Source organism: Gymnoscopelus microlampas (assembly GCF_963454915.1).
Source record: "Gymnoscopelus microlampas genome assembly, chromosome: 16".
Lineage (NCBI taxonomy): Eukaryota > Metazoa > Chordata > Actinopteri > Myctophiformes > Myctophidae > Gymnoscopelus > Gymnoscopelus microlampas.
The window spans coordinates 7,064,808-7,090,384 of record NC_139953.1 but is presented as its reverse complement, the minus strand read 5'-3'; the positions used below and the strand labels follow the sequence as shown (position 1 = coordinate 7,090,384).

General features: G+C 40.2%; 4 protein-coding genes across 5 annotated transcripts in view; all 4 read right to left on the bottom strand.

Annotated features, from left to right (window-relative positions):
• LOC311062529 (C-C motif chemokine 14-like) overlaps positions 1-671 on the bottom strand; it is a 47,854-nt gene extending 47,183 nt beyond the window's left edge. The window contains exon 1 of one of the 2 annotated variants that reach the window (XR_014602509.1): positions 418-671. Coding sequence is in view for 1 of the 2 variants with exons in the window: in XM_084081638.1 (XP_083937764.1) it covers positions 418-511 (94 nt within the window). In the remaining variant the exon portion in view is untranslated. The remainder of the gene's footprint in view (positions 1-417) is intronic. The other variant, XM_084081638.1, reaches the window with a different exon arrangement.
• Positions 1-25,577, bottom strand: part of LOC311062531 (C-C motif chemokine 4-like) — a 405,685-nt gene that overhangs the window by 107,721 nt on the left and 272,387 nt on the right. The gene's annotated exons all lie outside the window — the stretch shown is intronic.
• LOC311062533 (monocyte chemotactic protein 1B-like) lies at positions 11,143-13,942 on the bottom strand. Its single transcript, XM_084081649.1, has 3 exons — positions 13,754-13,942; positions 13,480-13,597; positions 11,143-11,480 (listed from the first exon to the last, which is right to left on the bottom strand). Exons 1-3 carry the CDS (start codon positions 13,842-13,844, stop codon positions 11,390-11,392), a joined length of 300 nt encoding a protein of 99 aa, XP_083937775.1. The 5' UTR covers positions 13,845-13,942; the 3' UTR covers positions 11,143-11,389.
• LOC311062536 (C-C motif chemokine 3-like 1) lies at positions 18,145-21,763 on the bottom strand. Its single transcript, XM_084081652.1, has 3 exons — positions 21,609-21,763; positions 20,792-20,906; positions 18,145-18,585 (listed from the first exon to the last, which is right to left on the bottom strand). Exons 1-3 carry the CDS (start codon positions 21,676-21,678, stop codon positions 18,489-18,491), a joined length of 282 nt encoding a protein of 93 aa, XP_083937778.1. The 5' UTR covers positions 21,679-21,763; the 3' UTR covers positions 18,145-18,488.

Genomic DNA, 25,577 nt, shown 5'->3' with positions numbered 1-25,577 from the left:
CAGAAACTAAAGAGGGACCTCATCTCGGAGCTACATAGCGGAGGGAGAGGTTCCGTAGGGGCTACAGATCTGGGGGATTTGAACTTACCATTAACCTAATGTCCGTCTCGCCGACATATTTTATTTTCTGCCCAAAAAGTGCATTTTACAGAGTAGGTGGGTGCGTTTAGGCGTGCGGGGTTGGAGAATAGACATTCAACAACACAAAACAGCCATTGCTTCAGTGAGTAGCGAAATGGTTTTGTTTATTTTCACTACACTTGAACGCTGGCAGGGCAGTGGAATTCCTTGTACATGCGCAGAGCGAGGGGTCTTCCAGAGCGTTAGAGGGAACTCACTAACGCTCTGAACCAGAGCTAGACAAAGAACACAAAGATCGTCGTAAAAATGGTTAAAACTAGGACAGGCGATACTTACTGTTTTGCTGTGCCAGGACACCCAGAGTTGAGAACAGCAGCATGCAGACCACTAGAATAACTGGTATCTTCTTCATCCCCATAGTTGTTATCATTAATATGATTATTATGATTATGGTTGTAGTCTTTCAGTCTATACCGTGTAGTTGTATCTTTCTGTTTCACTGTCTCTGATTATTTCAGTCTCTCTCTCTCTCTCTCTCTCTCTCTCTCTCACTCGCCCTCTCTCTCTCTCTCTCTCTCTCTCTCTCGCACTCTCTCGCCCCCTCTCTCTCTCTCTCTCTCTCTCGTCCTCTCTCTCTCTCTCTCTCTCTCTCTCTCTCTCTCGCACTCTCTCGCCCCCCCCCCCCCCTCTCTCTCTCTCTCTCTCTCTCTCTCTCGCACTCTCTCTCTCTCTCTCTCTCTCTCTCTCTCTCTCTCTCTCTCTCTCTCTCTCTCTCTCTCTCTCTCTCTCTCTCTCTCTCTCTCTCTCTCTCTCTCTCTCTCTCTCTCTCTCTCTCTCTCTGCAGGGGCGTGTTGAGAACATTCCAGGGAAAAGATCCAGCCTCTGACTGCCAATGTCTAATAGTGGCCATGGCCAAACTTGTTCTGTGAGAACAATGGCCAAGTCATGACTCATGTCTAAACAATCAAGACTAGTAGACAAGAGGAGATCAAGAAATAAATCTAATCACCCACCCTGGCACAAACATGCCAGTCTAAAAGTGATCCCTGAAACCAGCGCTGCCCAGGGAAACAAGGACGAGGAATTTTATTGGCTCACTATTGGATATGTGATATGTGCAACTTGTGAAGTAACTTTGATTTTTTTGAAAATGTGTATGCACTTTATTATTATTAAGTATTGTCCAGTACTTTTATTTTTATTATTCCTATGGTCACCAACCAAAATAATATCAGTAGTAATTCACTGTAGGTCACTTGGGATGAGAAGCAGAACCTTTGTGTGTGTAGCAGGTGTTGCCTAAGGATCCCCTTTAAGGGCTGGGTGCCTCACCCTTTTCCTTCAGAGGAAAATTAGGAACGTGAGTGAACGGTTCATGTCTCATTCCTGTGTGCCTGTTTATACTGTTTTTCAGGTCAGTACACTGTGAAAACCATATTAACTTAACTCCTAAGGTTTAATGTTTATGTGAAGAGACTGTGATGGGTTTTAATGGTAACAGCCCAACTCACTCCAAAACCAACTCACTCCAAATCGAGCCCAACTCACTCCAGACATCTCCCTCCACAGCAGAGCCCAACTCACTCCACACACTTGGCCAACTCCCTCCACACACTTGGCCAACTCCCTCCACAGCAGAGGACAACTCACTCCACAAATTTAATTTGCTCACTCCACAAATTATTATTGAGGAAGACATTTGTGCTTAAGTACAATATTGAGGAATTTGTTACTTGAGGAATTTGTTACTTGTGGAAGACATTTGTGCTTACGTACAATATTGAGGAATTAAGTGTTTTATTATTTCCACACAACAACTCAAAGGTATATTAATGAGATAGTTCAAAGTTGAAAATGGGTGGTTTTCCCCTTTAATGTGTTTTTTTGACAGCTTAAAACTGTTAAATACTTTTGACCGCAAATGTATTTAGCACAAATAAATACAGTTTTTGACAACCCATCCAGTGTTAATCTTTAACCCCTTGTCATGTGTTCTAGCCTGGTTGGAATCTCACAAAAAATGTTTGGGTCAATTAACTTCGCATACTTAAAACTGGTAAATCAGATTATTTAGCTATTTAAATTTAAATGTAAACATGAGACAGCTAAAATAAACTGTTGGTCCATCATCATGCAATGAATGCAACCTTGTGATCAATGCAATGAATGCACCAATGTGATTAATCCACTGTTGGATAAATAGTAGTTATATACATAACTTTGGGACTGTGAAATGCATAGGAAAGTGTTGTTAATTGTAAACTGTAGACATTGAACATCTATCTTGATATAAAGTTATACCTAAAAAATAATTAGATGTTATTTTACAAGGTGAGGCACATTGCTCTACACAACTTTTGTTTTTTACTTTAACCTCCCGGTATGTTCAAAATGTCCCTCATTTTATTTATTTTTAAAATAAAATGAGACATACATTTTGAAAGTAGCCGATCTACAAGCTCACTTTATAGGAAGATGAGCACTTACTCCTATTCAATGAAACATCCATTACAATGAGGTGTTGATTAATGGGTCATGTGCCTGCATTATGACCAGGTGATAGGCTATATGCAGATAAGGTGTTGATGTGAATGGGTCATTTGTATGAAGTCAATTAATTATTCCAAGAATAATGTAAATGGAATGAAATGGGGGAAAAACACACACACACACACACACACACACACACACACACACACACACACACACACACACACACACACACACACACACACACACACACACACACACACACACACACACTATAATATTATAATTTATAGCTGCAAAGTAACTAGTAAAACAAATACATTTAGTGGAGTAAAAAAACAATATTTGGATCCAATATGTAGTGGAGTAGAGGTAAAACCATTGGAAGTTGGGAATACTCAAATAACGCACAAATACCCAACATTGTACTTAAGTACAGTAAATGTACTTAGTTACTTTACACCACTGACACATTGAACCAATCACTGGTGACATTGCATGGAGTGAGTTGGCTTTGGTCCTGGAGTGAGTTGGCTTTGGTCCTGGAGGGAGTTGGTCTTTGGTCCTGGAGGGAGTTGGCCGAGCCCTGGAGTGAGTTGGCCGAATATTTCTTAAGTCTTCATGGAGTGAGTTGGATTTGGAGTGAGTTTGGTGGTATTCGTTTTAATGACTGATTTGAGTGTTTAATGTAGAGTTTAAGAAACGGTAAAAAGTCCGCAAATTGACACGCTGATTGAGTGCATAATGGCGCCTCGTGTTATTCCCTTTGAAGATGGCGTTTGCCTCTCTGTACTGAACACAGTAACATGTTTGTTTACATTTATCCACGACATTTCCAATGTTTGCTACCTGAACACTTGACAGATACATGATTGGTGAAGGGTTTTCTAAGTATTAACTACAGCTAACTTTGTTTTATTTTCATTACTTGGTGCTGAGGTGATGAACAAACATTTTGCATTTATAATACTTTTCTATTGATACTCTCTTTATATTTTTGAAGTATTTTGGGTGCATTATCTTTATTATTGATTAATGGCTTTATTGCAAAAGTGCATTTGTTGTGTTTGAGTGTATTTGAATATGCTCCACTCTAATTAATATTCCCTATGTGATGATGTGTCAATGTTTTGAAAAGACAGTCAACTACTAAGAGTAGCTTCAAGCTAAAGAATGTGGCTTTTGTTGAATAGATACTGATCCTTGATCTTATATCAGATGCAAGCTAATGTTGAATCTATTGCACTATGTGATGGTACTGTAGCTATATGGGACCAGTACAAATACTGAAATATGGCCTTTGAATGTATTTCATTGTGATCTGATGACTATGAGGTTTAATGGAATGTTGAAGCCAAATGGTTATATGTTGTAAATGTTGGAAGTGGAAATATATGCAAATGTATTTAAGGGACAGCAGCTCATACACACAACAGATATACAGATACTCACCTGTAAAACACCAACACATATTCAACACATTTACACACACACACACACACACACGCACGCACGCACGCACGCACGCACACACACACACACACACACACACACACACACACACACACACACACACACACACAGACACACACACACACACACACACACACACACACACACACACACACACACACACACACACACACACACACACACATGCTATACCTACCTGGAACACACACACACACACACACACACAAACACGTATACTTACTTAACCTGGAAAAGAACAAGAACTACACGCACACATTTCATACTTACCTTGAACCTAACTAAAGGACTTTGCTAAAAAGAAAGACATTGTTGCAGTACAGGGAAATGTTGATTGATTGATTTATTGTGATAATTGTGATTGTATGATTGTGAATAAATTGAGAGGAAAATTAGGAACGCAAGTGAACGGTTCATGTCTCATTCCTGTGTGCCTGTTTATACTGTTTTTCAGAGACCAGTGAGACATTGAACAAAAATCAATCTTGTTACTGTGGTACCCGACTCAGCCTGGGACCCGTAACAGATACATGTAACATCGCTTCTTTAAGGGGACCGTACTGCAGTTCCATTTGTACGGGTGGTTGCGTCGTTGTGTTTACATGTGCGGTGGTCCGGTGGAATAAACCATATTCACACGGCGGCCATATTGGAATTTAACATTGAAAGTGCCGCCACCCGGGGTGGCTACTTTCATTGACTTCATAGAAACATGGCCGCCGTGTGAATATCTAACTATATAAATGGCGAGCAACTTCCGCACCCTCGGTGGTGACACCCCACAGCTCTGTTATCGGATAAACAACGCACCGCCAGACCACATGTCGCCTACTGACTCGCCACGGCGGCCGCACTGAATTTACGCCTCGCGTAGGGGACATCTCACTGTTCACTACACCTTTTCCACCGCGCAACATAATTAATTCTACTCACCAAATGTCGGACAAAACGGAAGGGGAGGCAGCTTCGTACCGTTTACCGTGCGCACGACCTCATCACCACAACAACAGGCAGCCGCTGCGCGGGTTTTTTCCTTTTTTTCCAAACTTTTTTTTTGGTCACCATTTTCTCCAGGCACCATTTCTGGTGTAACGTCGGGTGTTTCTTTTCACCAGCCAATCACCTTTCACGTTGCCACGTCCGTTGCCACGTCGCGCTGACGTACGCTAAACAAGCGCTGCCGTGCGCACAATGCAAACGAGCCCAAAGGCGCGCAAAAATAAGCCGACCATTGCTTACACACAAAGTCAGACCTGGCAACGCAGCCTACGCCAATCATGTGTGAGAGATCTACAAGCTATGGGGCAGAGACGCCACCGTATCTTAGCAACAACTACAGCGCTCACTCTCATTGGTCGTGTCACGCTAAGAGCAGTCTCCAGACAATGGCATCGCAGACAGCTTGCTGTTACTGCTGTAGCCATCACAGGCAGTTGCAGCACGACGGACAGGGCGCTGTGATAGCTGCCATGTCGCTAACGCTAACCTGGTTGTCATGCCTGCAGCGGCTGTGCAATCACTTTGTCAACAATGCACGTTCGTGTGGTGAATGTCTATATTGCTGCTCAGTTCGTCCATTGTAGATGGTGTATGTTTGTGTGTGTCTTCTGGAGAACTATGTAGCTCCACAGCAACTACAGTAACTAACGTAATGGCAGGACCGCCCCCCCCCCCCCCCCCCCCCAAATACACGTACTCACAACAACACCAGGCGGCCGCCATCTTGCAGAAAGGGCTGCCATTCGCCAGCTTTCAGAAAAACAAGCAACCACCTTCATATTTTTTTTTTTTTATTTTTTTTTTGGAAATTGGAAATTTTCATCCCACGATTTCCGCGCGGACCACCAGGGGGTCCGCGGACCCCCTGGTGGTCCGCGAAACATACAAAATATAATTTCTTCTACTTATTTTTCATCATTTTGTAACTTTTACATTACACTTTCTTACAATTTTTTTTTTTTTTCCCCTTTTTGCAAATGCTACTTAGACAATTTGTCTACCCCCATATACACACGCCCACGCGGGCCCCGTGCGCGTACATGCCTCTAACAGCCATAATCCCCATCTATACTGCCCACTCTGTGCTGCAGCTACACGGATACAGACACAGGGACACGGAGGGACCAACAAACGCAAAGCCCCGTGCGCGGCTGGGGTTGAGGGGGGCGTAGCCCCCCGAAACTCTAGTGGTCTATAACGGACGTTACGAGTGAAACGCTCTGGTAACCACAGAAGACTCGCCCCAAAACCCCCTCGCCCCCATTTTTTTCGCGGACCCGCGGTTCTTGTATTCAATTGTTTGATGATAAGGTTATGAATAAGTTTAGGGTTAGGCATAGTTTTACTGAGGTTAAGTTTAGGCATTAGGTTAGGTTTTGGCACCGTTTTACTGAGTTTAAGGAATAAGGTTGGGTGAATACCTCCGGATTTGCCCCGGTGCGAATGAGTTTTGGGGCGAGGGTTTTGGTGTTCACCGTGTCAGCCAGATTCACCCCGCTCCGTTCAGAAACAGCGTGGTGATGTTAAGTAAGTTAACGTCGCAGACAGACTTCTCCCGAAAACTAAATTTCAGCCCAGATTAGGGCCAATTCTGCAATATTCCGCGTTTTATTCCAATTCCATTTTTATTGGTCATTTCCACGATTCCATTAACACGGATTTCATATGGCTCCCTCTATCCATCCCTAGTAATGAACATTTACAAATCCAAACTGCGCTCACAGTTGACACATGGACATCTAAATGGCATTTAGATGTTAGGTTATTTTTTTCTATTCTAAAACCACAAAAAAAGTGTCATTATTTTGATTCATTGACATTTTCTGAATTTCCTTTATTGTTCAATAAAAAAGACTGAACTGAGTTCATTGTCTGAGTTGCATTGCTGAAAGTAGGCCTAAAAAAATAATGTTGTGTACTATAGCTATTTACTGAAAATATTTATAATTGTTTTATAATCCATCCATCCATCTTCAACCGCTTATCCAGAGCCGGTCGCGGGGGCAACAGATCCCGAGGCGTAGGCCAGTTTGGAGATGTAATCCCCCCATCTGGTCCTTGGTCTGCCCCGGGGTCTCCTTCCAGTGGGACGTGCAATTAACACATCGGGTGCCAGCATTTTTTCATAACAACTTACCGTGGGTGCCAGAATTCTCCCCATTGACTGCGCTTTGCTGTTTAATGCTTCCGCGTGCGTTACAAGCAAATCCACGCAAAAAAAAGCATCGATTCATGTTGTCCCATGAGCCTGGCTACAGCCTGGAACCATAACATTACCCTGGCGAGTTACAACGGGGGGGGGGGGATCGCGCATCGCGCATGACCGGTTTTCCCCACAGGAAACAGATTTGGAGATATAGGCGTTTCAAAGTAGGAAATAGACAGGAAGCGGATGGGGAAAAAAAATGTGTTTCCGGTGAGCGATCTGGCACTTCCTTCGCAGGATTACAATGGGTGCTCCCAGAGCTGCTCTAGCCCCGCCCGCGCGGAGAAAAACGAAAAAAACAAAAAGACTAAACTCACGGTTCAGACCGTGTTCGGCACCGAAGCGGCCGAACCGCCACTATGTAAACACACGGTTCAGAGCGTGTTTGGCACCCGATGTGTTAATTAATTCATAATTAATTTATATATCTTCATAATAACCTTTTTTAAAGTGATATACTGTAGTTATAGCAGTGACTGAGACAACAGACTGAAAAACAATGATGTATGTGCATGAGCGCGCATGCGTGTCTCTGTGTCTGTGTGCCCAGTCTGCCCATCTCAAGTCACTTTTTGACCAATCCGGCCCAGACCCCAAAATTAGTTTGACAAGCCTAACCTAACCTAACCCTAATCTATCTAACCTCACCCTGATTCTAGGTCATCAAACTGTCCTCCAAAAATGTATTGATTGGAACGATATGAGGGAATGGCCATATTATACTGTTGTTGACTATAGAGGACTATTGCCATTACTTGTTCCTGAAAACATTGATGCTTGGTCTCAATGGTCAATGGTCATGAAACTGAAAGACATTGTTTAAATCCAGAACTTGAGAAGGACGTGGTGGGACAAGAGGCATGATCTTGTTGGTTTTTCTGTGGTCCTTGAGGAACAATAAATCGTTCCATCCCACAGTGATTTTCAGTGGTGGAAAAAGTATTCAAATGTTTTACTTAAGTAAAACTATCAATACTGCAATGTAGAAGTACTCTGTTACAAGTAAAAGTCCAGAATTAAAAATGTACTTGAGTAAAACTACAAAAGTATTGGTATCAAAATGTACTTAAAGTACCAAAAGTAAAAGTACTAAAATGTTTGAAAATAGCCGATCTACAAGCTCACAACGCGTCGCGATGCGACGCGTTGTGAGCTTGTAGATCGGCTATTTTCAAATAGCCTAGGTATAAAATAGGACTAAAGTGGTTAATGTATGTTTTATAATACTGTATAATAATGTATATCTGTAAAGTAACTAGTAACTAAAGTTTTCAAATAATTGTAGTGGAGTAAAAGTACAATATTTGCCTCTGAGATGTAATGGAGTAGAAGCAAAAGTACTGAAAATTGGAAATACTCAAGTAAAGTAAAAAAAAAAAGCACCTCAAAATTGTACTTAAGTACAGTACTTGAGTAAATGTACTTAGTTACTTTACACCACTGGTGATTTTCCAACAGCTGTGGTGTTGCTGATGGGTCTGCTCTTACAACAGATGCTATTCAAAGTGAAAGAGTGTGATGATGTGTGCCTACTCAAAGTGAAAGTGATGCATGCCTAATCAAAGTGAAAGTGATGTGTGCTTTATCAAAGCAAAAAAGTGATGCATGTTTGCCCATTACAACTACAGTCTTATGTTTGGCCAATGATCAGCTCCACTGGAGCAGTTGAGGGTTCAGAGCCTTGCTTAAGGGCATTACAACAGTGGGTGTTTTAGGGGTGAGTGCTGCTCATTCAATTCCCCACTCAAAAATGTCCTGGCAGTCCGGGGGATCGAATCTGAAAACTTTCTGCCACCTGCAATCTACTCTAAATTGAAGGCCATATCACACATGCACACACATGCACGCACACATATCCATTACATTGAACCATGGCTTAGATTGATAAAAGACCTAAATAGTACTGCTTTAATACTGTATAATACATTTTACAGTATTGGTCATCTCAATATAGTTTTTCCACTTATTGTTATTTTGTTGTTCAAAGTAAGAACACATAATACTTCACAGCGCATCACCAGACCACACAACACATCGTGAGCTTGTAGATCAGCTGTTATCGCCGAATGTTCACCTACTCTATTATGACTTGCAGAGTAGAGACGATGGGGTTCTTGTGGTGAAACTCCAACCATGCTTTCCAGTCAAACCACGCTGAGAATGACGACATTAATAAACCACTTCTCATAACATACTCAGTTTCACTGTAACTCCCATTTCACATACTGTCAGCACAAATCATATCTGTCTTTGGTGTACCACAAGCTATGTTAAACTACAATATGTCAATAAAACCTAAATACATTTATTTGTAAAAAAAATATGTATTGTTCTTTATTGTTCTGGTAGCATAGCTTTAAGTGGAGTCTGGATGCAATATTACAGAAACGTACCAATTACAGAAAGTCAGGCTGGACTATTGGTTACAGAGACTGTCCTGTTGCAGAAAGATCATGTTCACTATCATAAACACAATCATCACACTCACAATCATAATGCTAATCCAGTATTGTTCAGAAGAATCAGATTTGGTGGGTTCCAGCGTGACTCGGAGAGGGGTGGGAGGGGGTAGTAATGAATTCATCCGTCCATCCGTCTATATTTGTACTGTAAGTCACACTGGTATGTCCCATTATTGTGGCGGCTTGAGGGTATTCGTTCAAATTTGGCTCAAACGTCCACTTGGACGCAAGGATGAACTGATTACATTTGGTAGTCAAAGGTCAATGTAACTGTGACCTAAGAAAACAGATTTCATCCATGTCAAAATAGTGATACCATATGTAATGTATTTATTATTTTTAATAAAATGTACTAAAATACACCTATTGCTTCAAAATCTTCATTTATGAATGGTTATAGACATGAATGTAAACTGCAAATGGTTTGCGGTGACATAAAGCCACAATGCGGTTCTTCAACTTTTTTAAAAATATATGTATATATATTTGTTAGCCGCTTTATTAAAGCAATAAGTAACTCCAACCTGTGATAAAGGGATTATATATTCATCATGCAATTCACGCTGAATGTATGTCGAGTCTGTGTATTATTGCCACATATTAGAGAAGGTTGGTGGAAACTTGTGTAGAAACGTGTGTGTGTGTGTGTGTGTGTGTGTGTGTGTGTGTGTGTGTGTGTGTGTGTGTGTGTGTGTGTGTGTGTGTGTGTGTGTGTGTGTGTGTGTGTGTGTGTGTGTGTAGGGAGAGTACCTATAATTAAGGAAATACAATCTGGTCAATGCTTATTTTTAGTAGAACAGAAAACTGAGAGGTGTTAATACACTTATCATAACACCGTGTGTGCATCCTGAATGCACTGATGCATTGATGTGCACTTGCAAAGTTGAGATGTTTCAATGTAGTATACTGTAGATACTCTCATTTTTACTATCAGTATAGTTTTTATTACATCTTTTCCTGTATCCTCTCTTTTTAGTGCTTTCTCTGACATATCCACGCTCTAATTCCAGTGAATGCATTCCAAATACTTACACAACATCAATAGTCAAAATAATGTATGTGATTACATTGTGATAATGCGTGCAGCATTCACCTCCCTATCAGATCTGCCACCTCATTTCACTCTTTTATGTCCAGGCTCAAAACCTACGTTTATTCACTAGTGATTGAATACTCTGATGTGACAGAATTTCGTCTTGTGCCTCTATGTCCATGTACGGTTTATTTGTGCCTAAGAGCGTGTGCGTCTTGATGTTTTGTCAGTGTTTATTGTATAACTACCTGCTCTGTACAGCACTTTGGCGAATGTGTGTTTTTTTCTGCTTCATAATTACATTTGACTTGACTTGACTTATAGGCTACTATGCAAACACAACAATATGTGGATTAATTAGGAACCACAAAAGCTTGTTTTATTGTTGCCAAAAATGCCTGTTTTATTGTTGAAGAAAACAAGGGTTAATATCAACAACTGATCATTAAAATGTTTAAAGCACTACATTTGATACCTACATAAAAGAAAACTGCACTAATTAGTGGAAACAAAACTGAATACAATTTAGTAGAAATTACCATTGATTCATACATATGTTTTAAGAAAAAAGAAGCATTTTATGCTTTCTAAATCTACTATTTAACGGGGTGACATGTTCCATTTTGTCTATATTTTGGACTCCACATGGGTGATGAGATTCTGGACCCAGGTCTGAGTTGGGTCAGTACATTTCTTGGCGCCATTCAGCATTGTGAACCTAGAAAAGACAGACATAGAGAGAAGATTTTAATTTTTTCATTTCCCACACAGTATTCATATAGTTGTTAACCAGATGATCAATCAGTGAGTAATGGAGCAAGTCAGTCATTCAGTAAGTGTAAAGCTGTGTTTTCACGAATACAGTGCCAGTGTTTTACCTGCAAAAAAAAAATGCACACAAATAACTTGCTGGAATGGCAATAGGAGAGATGTTTTCACTTGCCCTCTTTGGCAGCAAAAGTGCTGGGATTACCTGGTAAGTGACGGTTTTCATTTGTGTATTTTCTAACAGTATAGTACTTTATACTTGCGTGAGAGGTGACTGTAAGCATGCGAGACTGTAACTTTAATCCATCGAAAGAACAGAGGGTTTCTGTTCTCTCTATCACAGGGACGTGGGGGTTAACAGGTGGGGTTGGCAGACCTGTTTCTAGCCTAAAATCTCATGTCTAAGACGACATATCTTGAAAAGTCAACTGAATCGCTTGTTCTTTTTTTAAACGGACACTTATTAAAGGGGCTACACCATGAATTTCATTTTTTTTTAGGTTTTTAGTATTTTTTGGGCTCCCCAGTGTCTCTTGTACCCAAAAAAATATGTTTTTTTAACATTCAGTCATTCATGCTCATTTCATGGATTTCCTGAATGGGCGTGTCTGAACAGGCCATTTGATTTTGCATTGATGATGGCCAGACAGAATTGCTCAGTAGCTCCCCCCTGCCCAATAGGACGTTTTGGTATTGCAGCTGAAAAAGCTTGGAATGACAGACAGTCATATTGTGAGAAAGAATATCTGGATGTTTTTTAGGCTTACAACCTGTTTAAAACGTATTAGGGGGCAATATTTATATAGAATATATTTTTTTTAAATTCATGGTGTAGCCCCTTTAAATCATATTTAAGACAGCTGTGTGCTGTAGTGTCTCTCTCTCTGAGAGAGTGAGACTCTCACCCACCCTCTCCATGCATAATGTAGCAAATTTTACTTACATTGTAGTTGGACAAGCCATCCCCATGCAACATAATTATATATTCTCAGAGTGACGTCAACATTGCTTTGAAGCATTTTTGTCACTGAACAGTTTTGGCTACAGGCTGTGGCTATAGCCTGTCAGATGCGATCTCTCGTTATCAACTTAAAGCATGCTGGCATGCTCTATCCAAAGTGACGGTCTCTCTCTTTGTTGAAACCAGTGCTCGCTTGACCACGATGACCGTTAGAATGCTATCTCACTCGACTCTCTCTTTTTCTCTTTGTTCTACCACAGAGAAAAAACAATTCTGCCAATTCATGCCGGATTTTTTTTTCGGAAGCTTGCCATAATATTTCAAACCAAAACTGCCTTCTCACTGGATACTGCACTCTTATTTATCATGATGAATAGATGATTTTAGTATGGATTAGTACGTACGTATGTACTGTATATGTACAGTATGTATGTGTGTGTATCTTGCTGAGGACCGAAGGAAGTGCAGTGTTGAGTGTGAAGTCGATGGGATGATGAATTCAGTTCTCCGGCCCGCTCTGAACGGGCACGCGTTCTGAATGCGGTCTCAACTCAAATGGTCACTTCTATAGCAATAACAATAACAAAAAGCTATTGTGTCTAATAACTTTGTACAGTTCTACATAGAAATAAAACATTACAAACTACAAGCTGTAACTCAATAAACTTAAAGTAACTTAAAGTCCATATGGACAGCTACATGTCATTTGTATTGCCATATTGGCCTAAATTAATCCATGTTTTTAACAGTTTAACAAGAGTATAATTACCCCTTATTTAGTTTTAAGAGGAAAAAATGTATTCATTTTATTGGCCGTCGTTCTAAAATCCCCCATCTACATTAGCTGGTAGTTTGACAGCATTTGACATCTTGTGTGAAAACACTATTCTGAATGTGAGTCTACGTTAACTGCACCTGTACAATGTGTTCAATGTGTATGTGTATAGGTATAACGCAATAGAGTAAGACAGTATAACCAAATACTCACACAATAGCATCCTTAGCACAGTGAACGTTTGTGCGCTGGAAGGTCACCACGTTGTCCGTAGGCAGGCGTTTGGTGTAAAATTGGAAGCAGCACTCAGCTGGACCGCCGTCATCGTTGTCTGGGAGAGCGAGGCAGAGTAAAAAAGAGACACAGAGACACACAGGGCATTAGTGGAATACACACAGAAAAACATATTTCAAAAACAAAAAGACTTAATCATTATAATAATAAATTGTCATGATTAAAACCAGGACAGACGAGCAAATACACTTACTGGATTGTGCCAGGACATCCAGAGATGAGAACAGCAGCATGCAGACCACTAGAATGACTGGTATCTTCTTCATCCTCATAGTCATCATCATAATGATTATGATTATAGTTGTAGTATTTCAGTCTATACCGTCGAGTTGTATCTTTCTGTTTCGCTGTCTCTGGTAGTTTCAGTCTCTCTCGCTCTTTATATCTCTGCACAGGGGCGTGTTGAGACACTAACCTCTGACATTCCAGGGAAAATATCCAGGAGGGAGGCCAACCATCAAGGCTTTGTGTCATTATTATTTGCTCTCTCTCTCTCTCTCTCTCTCTCTCTCTCTCTCTCTCTCTCTCTCTCTCTCTCTCTGTCTCCTTCTCTCTCTGTCTCTCTCTCTCTCTCTCTCTCTCTCTCTCTCTCTCTCTCTCTCTCTCTCTCTCTCTCTCTCTCTCTGTCTCTCTCTCTCTCTCTCTCTCTGCATTACACAGCACACACACCTAGCCATAACCATACCCTACCAGCCCACTTGTTTTTCTTTTTCTTTTTAAGTTTTTTTTTTACGGGGCCAGAGCTCAGCTCTGGACCTGTTCTATTATTGGCAGTATTCTGTCACTTTCTTCTTCTTCTTCTTCTTCTTCTTCTGCCACTTTTCGCAGTTCTGGCTGAACCGTGCTGTCGCTTTTTACGAAACTCGGCCATATGGTAGATGGTCATGAAAAACGATAAAGAAATAATTCTCACACTCATTCGTCAAAAGGTGGCGCTATAGCACTCAATTGAAAATGCCAACTTTGAACAGGTACAACTCATGCCCTGTTTGACCTACAGCCATGAAACTTGGATACACATATGCGTCTCCTCATGCTGAACAACTTTCTGACTTTTGACCTCTGACCTTTAGATCTCCCACCATTTTGAATTATATGAAAAACAGTCATTGGCTCCTAACTTCTGCATTTTTTCACTTAGAAAAAATCCGCTCGCATCATTATGTCGGCAGAGGTCCAAAGTTCATGTGTAAAGAATTTTGTGCAAAGTACTAAAAAATCCCAGGAGGAGATAGATTTTAACTATTGCAGTTTTATGAAAATTATTCATCTGCCCCTAACACATACATGCAGACTCACATTTCTTTGAAACTTTGCAGAAAGGTTGAGGGTCATTCCAAATATCACTGAAACCAATCTTACTCCAATTGGCCAAAGGGGGGCGCTATAGCAATTTTTTGAAAATGCAAACTTTAAACAGACTTAAGTCATGCCTCGTTTGGCCGAAAGTCGTGAAACTTGCTTACACTTGTGCCTTGACTCATGAGGAAGACATCTATCGCTTTGACCAGTAAGCTCCGCCCTTAGATTGTCCGCAATTTTGAGCAGTTTGAAAAACACTTAAACCCAGGATTTTTCAGCTATTTTCGTGAAACTGTATCATCTGTGTGATCTCCTTTTTCACAGTTGCTTGTCTGTTGGTCCAATGGCGTCTCCCTTAAATGAATGCCTCACAATCTCAAGGTCGCCAGTTCAAGCCTCACTTGATGCAGACTTAATTTAAGTTGAATTGCAAACAACATGACTGTATCAATGAATACATGTGCAAATGGTAAAGATAACCTGAAATGCTTATTTGAGAGTACGTTTTTTCAATGTATGACATACTTCATTCTGAAAATAGCTGATCTACAATCTCACAACTTTTCATGGTTTGTGAGCTTGTAGATCGGCTACTTTCACTAGTTTTGGTTCTGAGGAGATGTACAATTTCTTCATTGGTAAATGGTTTGTGAACGAGTGATCTTTGTGTTAGTGAAACAGGGGCTTGGTTCATGAAAGAAGTTAAGAGTTTATGATCTTCAACAGACAATATCAGCCTGGACAAAGCTACATTGTAGCACTATAGGTAGTGTTGCAGCCTATTAGTCTGAAGGTTGAGAGTTCCAATCCTGTTAATGGCAATAGGTTGAGATGTCCAATCAAACCATTCTGTTTCCATCTCTCTCTCATCAATCTATTGTTTCCATGTCACTCTCTCTCTCTCTCTCTCTCTCTCTCTCTCTCTCTCTCTCTCTCTCTCTCTCTCTCTCTCTCTCTCTCTCTCTCTCCAGTTTCCATCTCTCTCTCTCTCTCTCTCTCTCTCTCTCTCTCTCTCTCTCTCTCTCTCTCTCTCTCTCTCTCTCTCTCTCTCTCTCCAGTTTCCATGTCTCTCTCTGCCTCTCTCTCACTGCCTCTCTCGCTCGCTCTCTCTCTCGCTCTCTCTCTCTCTCTCTCTCTCTCTCTCTCTCTCTCTCTCTCTCTCTCTCTCTCTCTCTCTCTCTCTCTCTCTCTCTCTCTCTCTCCAGTTTCCATGTCTCTCTCTGCCTCTCTCTCACTGCCTCTCTCGCTCGCTCTCTCTCTCGCTCTCTCTCTCTCTCTCTCTCTCTCTCTCTCTCTCTCTCTCTCTCTCTCTCTCTCTCTCTCTCTCTCTCTCTCTCTCTCTCTCTCCATTCACTGGCCCCGTATTATCGCTGCTTGCAGCTATATTTTACTTTTTACTTTTCTTTCTTTTCTTTTATTGCATGGTGAAAAGACATAACAGGACACAGGTGACATAAATTACAAAAAGAGAAAAATATATAATAATGCATTTCCAAAATCACACATAATATATAAAAATGTAATGAAATGATACATTCAAAACAGGACCTAACCTAACCTAACCTAACCTAACCTAACCTAACCTAACCTAACCTTAACTTATAACCTAACTCTGATTCTATTGCTGGGACCTAGACAATTTGATGACCTAGAATCTAGATCATCAAACTGTCCTCTGAAAATGTATTGTTTGGAACAATAAGAGGGAATGGCCATGTTATACTGCTGTTGACTAGATGATTGACTGTTGTTGTCATTACTTGTTCCTCAACATGTTGGATGCTTGGTCTGTGATCATGAAACTGAAAGACATTGTTTAAATGTTGGCATTGTTCAATTTAACAGATAAAAGCCTCTGTTACGTGGAAGCAAAGATCTTTGAAAATAGGAATCTAGATGTTGAGGAGGACATGATGGTGGCAGAGAGGGAACAGCTGTGGTGATGCTGATAGGCCTGCTCTTACAACAGATGCTATTCATGCCTACTCAAAGTGAAAGTGATGCATGCTTAATCAAAGTGAAAGTGACGTGTGCTTTATCAAAGCAAAAGAGTGTGCATAAGGTTTGGCCACTGATCAGATCCACTGGAGCGCCTGCACTCTACTCTAAATTGTATGCATCGCTGCCCCAATATAAAAGTCACAGACCTGTTCAGCAAAAACCTAAACATGCTAAGAGATTAAAAATACATTTTTGCAAATGTGGCTTAAACGTCCACTTGTACCCAAGGATGAACTGATATGGGGTGATAACTGATTTGAGCCTGTGAATCTGCTGTTTTTAAATACAACTATTACTATCAAATTTTGGTGGGGACCCCCTGGAACCCCCTCAATGACCCCAGCTGATCTCCGGACCCCACTTTGAGAAGCACTGGCCTATGTTCTAATTTAAATTCTCAGGCTGATTTTTGTTTCCAGTCCGCCCCAACATGAAGTTGATGATAAAATTGACTGCATCTCTAACATAGTCATAATGTAATGTACTCTTCTATAGGTCTATAAAGTAAGAAAGACTACGAGTAGTGTTCCACCCGATGACATTTAACTCAACTTACATGAAAAGACGTCATCTGCTGGCTGTGGGGGTGCACTGACTGTGACTGCAAAGTGAGAGACTTTATGAGTGTGCATTCACACACACACACACTTAAGATCGTAATGTTTTACTCTGTCATAGATATAATCAGTGGTGGGAAAAGTACTCACATGTTTTACTTAAGTAAAAGTATCAATACTGTGATATAGAAATACTCTGTTACTAGTAAAAGCCCAGAATTCAAAATTGTACAAAAGTATTTGCATCAAAATGTACTTAAAGTACCAAAAGTAAGTAAACTCTTTCTGCAGAAGGTCCCATTTCACAAGGTATCATATGCATAAAATGTATACAAATCTTTTGAAAATAGATCTACTAGCTCACAACGCGTTGTGATGAGACGCGTTGGGAGCTTGTAGATCGGCTATTTTCAAATAGCCAAAGTTTAAATAGGGATGAAGAGGTTGATAAAATTCATATCTACAAAGTAACTAGTAACTAAAGTTTTCAAATAATTGTAGGCCTAGTGGAGTAAAAGTACAATATTTGTCTCTGAGATGTAGTGGAGTAGAAGTAAAAGCATTGAAAATTGGAAATACAGCAGTAAAGTAAAAGTACCTCAGAATTGTACTTAAGTACAGTACTTGAGTAAATGTACTTAGTTACTTTACACCACTGGATATAATATTTGCACACAAATGGAACTTGCAAACACATCCAAAGTATGGATTAATTAACAACGGATGTGAAAATGCTTGTTTTATTGCATCAGAAAACAATATCAACAAATGCATCATTAAAATGCATGTTTAAAGCAATCCATTCAATATCTGATTTAAACAAAATATTTAAACTGCACTAAAGCTAAACTAGAGCTCTAAAGCAAACAACAAACATGTTTTCTTTTTAATGTGTTGTTTAAAGCATGGAAAAAACAGATCTTGAGAAACCTGGGAGTCGAACTATAACTACCAGTAAACTGTGGCTTTTTCCATTTGTCACAAAGCAAAGCTTGGTCAAAGCATTGTCAAAAAACCAACTGGATATCTGGAACTTTTTTAGGCAGTCCCCCAGAACCCTCTACTTCTTTAGACTGCTGTTCTGGCCTCCACGTGGGATATGGTTTTCTGGACCCAGTCCTGAGTTCGTTCCACACAGAGCTTGGCACCGTTCTTCATTGTGAACCTATTGAACAGACAGAGATATTGACATGATTTCCATCATTAAGGTGTGTGTTATTTTACATTGTATTCATAGTCGCTAACCAGTCAAATGGTAAAATGCATTGATACGCTTTTGCACCCGTAACCTATTAAGACCGGGAACGTATCTGTGTCATTTTTAGATTTCTTTAGCTATTCAAATAGCAGATCTACAAGCTCATAGCGGGGCACCGAGTGCGGTGCTATGATCTTGTAGATCTGCTATTTTTTTTAATCATGAACATTTGTACAAATCTTTATAATATTTTTTAAAGCAAACATTTTTAACTCAAATCTTTGCTTCTGGGGGATTCTACAAACGTACCTTGCTATAGATCAGTGGTTCTCAAACTTTTTCATGTCAAGGACACGCAAAATGATATGTATTTGGCCGCGGACCCCCATCTGAAAATATTTTGTTCCAGGGACCCCCAGAAGCAAAGATTTAAGTTAAAAATGTATATATTCAAAGAGTTGCACACATTTTCACAACTTTTTTTTCAAAAATAGCAGATCTACAAACTCATAGCGCCGCACTTGGTGCTGCGCTATGAGCTTGTAGATCTGCTATTTTTGAAAAAAAGCCAAAGAAATCTTAAAATAACACAGATGCATTAATGTCTAATCTCACGTACGGTACATACTGTAGCTTCTACTATGTGGACCTACTGAATTGCTGCCACCTTTATGTCTTACCCTATGTGCCTCTTATCTAACCTCATGTAGCCTACTGTACCTGCTGGTGTATGGGTTTGTGTGTAGCCTATACTGTAGCTCCTTGACATGTTTTCTTTACTGTTTTTTCCCCTCTTTGCTCCCTTCTTTTTCTCTCTCTTTCTGAAAACAACAACAACGATGGTGCTTGCACAAAACGCATTTCACCCACTTCTTTACCTCTGTAAACCTGTGATGTGATAAAGTTGATTCTGATTCTGAAATGGTCAATCATGGAGCAAATCAGTCATTCAGTAAGTGTAAATAGATAATCTTAGTTCAGGTATTTTACATTTTTTTATGTTATCTCAACATCAACCGTTTCTAAAAACACAGGGATCAACATTATAAATGTCTCTCTGGCCCAAAAGCACTATTTAGATCCTCTGGGCCAGCAGAACGTAACTTGTATTTGCCCGCTCGGGCCAGTACAAATAATGCCCAAAACAACAACAACAACACAAAAATAAAACATTAAAGGGATATTCACCCAAAAAAATACTTATTTTCTATCAATTACACACCCCATGAAGCCTTCAATTCATGGAGATTTTTTTGTTTTTGTCAATTTGATGACCGGCGGAAAGATGCTAATGTCTGACTCAAAGTTGACACTTTGAGTCTCCTACCGGAGCTGCCGCCGGTCATCAAATTATTGGTTTAGGAATGCAACAAAAGCAAAAAAAATCTCCATTAATTCAAGTCTCCATGGGGTGTGTACTAAATAGAAAAATGTCATTTTTTGGGTGAACTATCCCTTTAACATCTCATGATGTAATGATTTTTTTAAAGTTGTCTTGGTAATTACAACATAGCGCTACATGAGAAATGCATATATAGTACAGCAGCTAGTTATAGAGGTTATATATTTACTTATTTTCTCATGAGTATGGATTAAGCCCAGATTTGAGTCCCAACTGAATGTTCTTGAAAAGCCGTTGGCCTGGAGGGCAAAGTTCCCTAGTGTCTACCCCTGAAAAGTTGTTGCTCAAAATGCTGTTTGGTTTATAGCCATGCATGAATATAGCCATGAATACAAACGGACAGGTGATTATAATATAAATACAGTGTTATACAGTATGTGAAAAGCAAATTTTGATATTGCCATAATCAGGGACGTGCTGGGCCCCTACTTCAGCCTGGGAATCTCAGATAGAGAGGCCTGTAAGATTTTTAACTTAATTTTGGCCTTTTTTCTGCCGTTTTTTACTTAATTTCGGACAAATTTCCCAGTGGCCAGCACGTCCCTGGCCATAATGGCCTAAAAGTATCCATACTTTATATATTTTTATAGACTCAGAGAGTGTAATTTCCATTTTTTGTTTTGTTTTGCTATAGGCCTAAAGAAAAATATGTTATCCCTATTCTTTGTCAAAATAAATGCATAATATTTTATTCATCATTCCAACCCTTCCCTATCATCCACACCAAGATTTACAGGTACAATACAATAGTAAATACAACCTAATACTCACACAACAGCATCCTTAGCACATTGAGTGTGTGTGCGATAGAATGTCACCACGTTGTTCTTGGGAACGCGTGTGGTGTGATAGCTGAAACAGCACTGAGCTGGACCCTCAACGCTTCCTGGGAGAGTGAAGCAGAGTGAGAAATAGTCAGAGACAAACAGGCAGGTAGTGGAATAACGAGAAAAAACAACAACCAAAACACTTTGATCGTCCTAAATCATTATGATTAATCCATTCAAACCGGTAACACATCTGTGTAACCACTTCATCCATATTTTATACTTTGGATATTCAAAAATAGCAGATATACAAGCGCATAGCGCAGCACAGAGTGCCGCGCTATGAGCTTGTAGCCTATACTGTATCTGCTATTTTTTGAAAAATCTTGACCTGCAAACGTTTGAATATATAACACTTGTAACTCAAATCTTTGCTTCTGGGGGGGTTCCTGGAACAAAATATTTTGAGATGGGGGTCCACGGCCAAATACATATAATTTTGGGTGGTCCTTGACATGAAAAAGTTTGAGAACCACCTATAGCAACAGGTTAGGATTTAGAAGGCATTAGTAGAATCCCCAGAAGCAAAGATTTGAGTTACAAATGTTCGCTTTAAAAACAAAAATGTATTCAAAGATTTGCACAACTTTTCACAATTTAAAAAAAATAGCAAATCTACAAGCTTATAGCGTGGCACTCATGCCGCGCTATGAGGTTGTATATGTGCTAATTTTTGAACAGCCAAAGCAATCTAAAAATTACACAGATTATTTTCCGGTCTAAATGGGTTGAAACCATGGCAAAGGAAAATATAGGCTTACCCTCTGCTGCAGCCAGAGCTGAGAAGAGCAGCATGCAGGCCGCTAGAATTACTGGTATCTTCTTCATCATTGTAGTCTGTCAGTCTTTACCTCTCTCGCTCTGCAGTCAACAACCCTGAATGTTTTAATGTGCGTGTTGTGTTGCACATGTGTCTCTATATACAGTATGTGTCTAGTTGGCACATATTAGTGTAGGTGGGATTAACCTTTTGGTGGTGGGGGAGGGAGTATCTAGAATTAAGGAAACTGTGGTCAAAGTTTATTTTGAGAACAGAAAGCTGAGAGGTGTTAATGCACTTATCATAACTTATCATTTATCACTTATCATGTGTGTGCATCCTGAATGCACTGAGAAGATGCTTAGACGTGCACTTTATCAAATATCTACTTAGCAATGCTACACGTGCTGCTTGAACATGTTTCAATGTAACACGCACAGGCATACACACACAGGCACACACGCACGCACGCACACACACACACGCGCACACACACGCGCACACATGCACAAATGCACGCACACATATCCAATGCATTGAACCATGGCTCAAATGATCAATCAGTGAGTATAGTGGGGCAAGTCAATCATCCAGTAAGTGTAATTAGACAGTAATTGGATGTGTGCCTACTGCCTACTCAAAGTGAAAGTGATGCGTGCCTTATCAAAGTGAAAGAGTGTGCATGAATTCCCAGTACAACCACAGTCTTATAATAAGGCTTGTCCACTGAGCAGCAATGCACTGGAGCAGATGAGGGTAAGAGGTTGATCGATGGCTAGTTTTCCTGGCTGCCTGCAAGATATATTTAAAGAAGGTAGGGTCATCTACGTCATTTTCGCTATCATGCAATTCCAGCCGGCAGATTCGTCGCACCATGGGAGCCAGACTGCAGCCGCGAGTTCAGTGGAATGCATTGAGTTAATGAGAGCCCGGTGGATCAGCTCATGAACAAAGTATATTTCTGAATGACTGAGACCTTTGTAAAGTAATTGCTTCTGGAAAATAAAAGAAGACATATCACACATTGTTTTCTGCTGTGTTGCTTTTCGATGTGTCCACTGTATAAATGTATTGAGCTATCTAAAGAGCACAATACTGCCGAGACAGAAACCAGTGTTGCCATGTCCACTTATTATAAGCGACTTTGGGCTTATTTTTCTGTGAAGTTGCTTGTAAATATTGGTAGTTGCGGGTTGCGGTTTTATGGCCTTTTTTCTAAAGTGTAGTTGATTATTTGGACTTGGGCTTCACAATTTTAAAATTATTTTAACCAGTGGTTCTTAATTATGTTTATGTCATGGACCCTCAAATTAATATGTATTTGTCCCTAACCCCCATCTGAGAGTACCAGATTTGTGTTGTTAGTGTTTTTCAAAAATCTTCAATATTTCACATTTTACTTAAAGATTTTTTTTTAAATAGCAGATCTACAAGCTCACCACGCGTTGTGAGCTTGTAGATCGGCTATTTTCAATGTATACAGTAAAGGTTTAAAGTAGGGCTGGGACTCGATTAAAGAAATTAATCTAATTAATTAGAGGCTTTGTAATTAATGAATCGCAATTAATCGCATTTTAATCGCATATCAATATTTGACCTGAAAACAGTGAAAAGCTATTTTTTTAAATGGATTTTGGCATACGTATTTAAGTACATGTACTCTAGAACTGTACTTAAGTACAATTTTGAGGTATTTGCACTTGACTCTCGAGTATTTCCAATTTCTAATACTTTTACTCTTACTCCAGTAACTCCACTATATCTCAGAGGCAAATATTGTACTTTTACTCCACTACAATTATTTGAAAACTTTAGTTACTAGTTACTTTGTAGATTTCGATTATTATAATAAAACATGTGGTGGTAACCATGTGAAAATAGCCGATCTACAAGCGCAAGGCATAGTGAGCTTGTAGATCTGCTATTTTCCACCACTCGAGGCTGGTAGATTGTGTTGTTACTGTTGTTTTATAGTAGTTTAATTAATTATTAATAAAAATCGCGCGCATGTGATCCGCACCGCATCATGCACCCCCCCCCAGCTTACCGCCACCAACCCCCCTAAACGGGACAAACGCGCGCGTGGGGGGGGGGCATCCATTACAGATTTTATGCCCAGCCAACATTATCAAGCAGTGCTCATGCACTGTGCTGGTTGCAGTCAACTTTGTTGTTGTCTGAGAAGTGAGAATCACATCCTTTCAGCTAGATAAGCTTGCGTCGCAAGCCCCCAGAGCCGCTGAGAAATCTTGAAGCTGCCACCCCAGTGGCCAAAGCTGGAACTGCAGGCGGGGAGAAATACATGCGCGAGCAAAACATACTGATATATATTTATATATAGAGATATAAATATGTAAACATATTATACATAAATACATATGCATTTACATATACATAGGCATCTCCAGTGAATTTCATAAATATCTCGCGTTCAATCCTTGACACACGGGCTGCCGTAGAACGCAAAAATGACACTAGTGCGCATGCTCATAACTTTACGCCAACCCAAAACCGTCTCAATAATTCTACTTCCGGCAGGCTTCCGGGTGCTTCAAAACGCCAGTGAGCACATTCATTGAAATGATAGCTGGGGGCGGGGCAATCCTCCCTCTAGTTATATTATACCTCTATGTTGCGTCGTTTCAGCTTGGTGCGCTGGCATAAGCGGTCCGTCTGAAACTCGTCCAGTGATAAACGTTCCGCGGTGCAAAAACGGGTGCGATTAAAATGCGTTAATTTTTTTAGCGCGATAATTTTTCTGTAATTAATTGATCGAAATTAGTCTCGCGTAGCCAGACCCCACAGAAAATGAAAAACAGCGACCTCTGCTTTTCTGATATTCTGTGGAGTCTGGCAGGAGTATAATGTTAGACTAGAGCGCAGGGAAACACCGGTTTCATGTCTGCCTATAGCGCATCACTTCCGGTTGGTGCGACCATGTTTTCATTCCCACTAACAATATTTCTACACGGAACACTAACACCACTTCTCCCAGAGAACATGGATGGTTTTGGTTATAAGCCCACTTGTTTCTATGATGAAAGAGTAATTTAAAATGTGAATATCTTTCCGTGGTTTTGTCCGCTCCGAGGACGCTATTGTTAAATTAGTTTCGGCTAGTTTCGAGGGGGGGAGGGTGGATCATGGTGGATGGACACGTGAATCCCGCCCACTACATTTGATTGGGTAAAGCGCGGCCCACTTCCTGATCTGAAGGCACGCCCACTTTTAGCCAATGCGCACTGGTTAGGACGAACCGCTCCGACAGATTCCACCGCAGGTCGGAATCTGTTCTTGAGAGATTAGATCGAAATTAACGCGATAAAGTCCCGGCCCTAGTTTAAAGTGCTCATAATGGCCTAGTGCAAGTCTTCAACAGGGGTCCGCAACGCCTAGGGGGTCCACGACGTACTGCAGGGGGTCCGCAAAATTGTTGCTTGATTAGACAATAAAAATAAAAATAAATGATATATACATATACAAATATTTGATATATATATGTTTTTAAATATCCATTTGTCTTCATATATTTTTTAAAAACATTTTCCACATTTATGTATTAAACAAATGATGACATCTATAAATGATTCTGTCCAGTTTGAATAGCTTGCCTTGTATACAAGGTTATTGTGCAATTGACAGATTGTTGTTCTCGGTTAATAAGGTATGTTTATAAATGGCAGTGCGGCCACCCTACTCACTGTACCCTGTACATGTTTGTTTAATATAAAAGCACAAATATATTAATCTGTCTATTATTTTTAATAGCTTAGTATTGATGCACAATAGCATGTATGTTATTGTATGTTTATGAAACACAATTGTATTCATAATTATACAATATATGGGGTCGAGGTAGGGTAGGGGGTCCCTGCTCCATCTCCCCATCAGTTTGGGAAAACGTTGAAGACCCCTGGCCCCCGGTGCTTCTTTTGGGCTTGTTTTCCTAGACCTGGTTGCTTATTTCTCT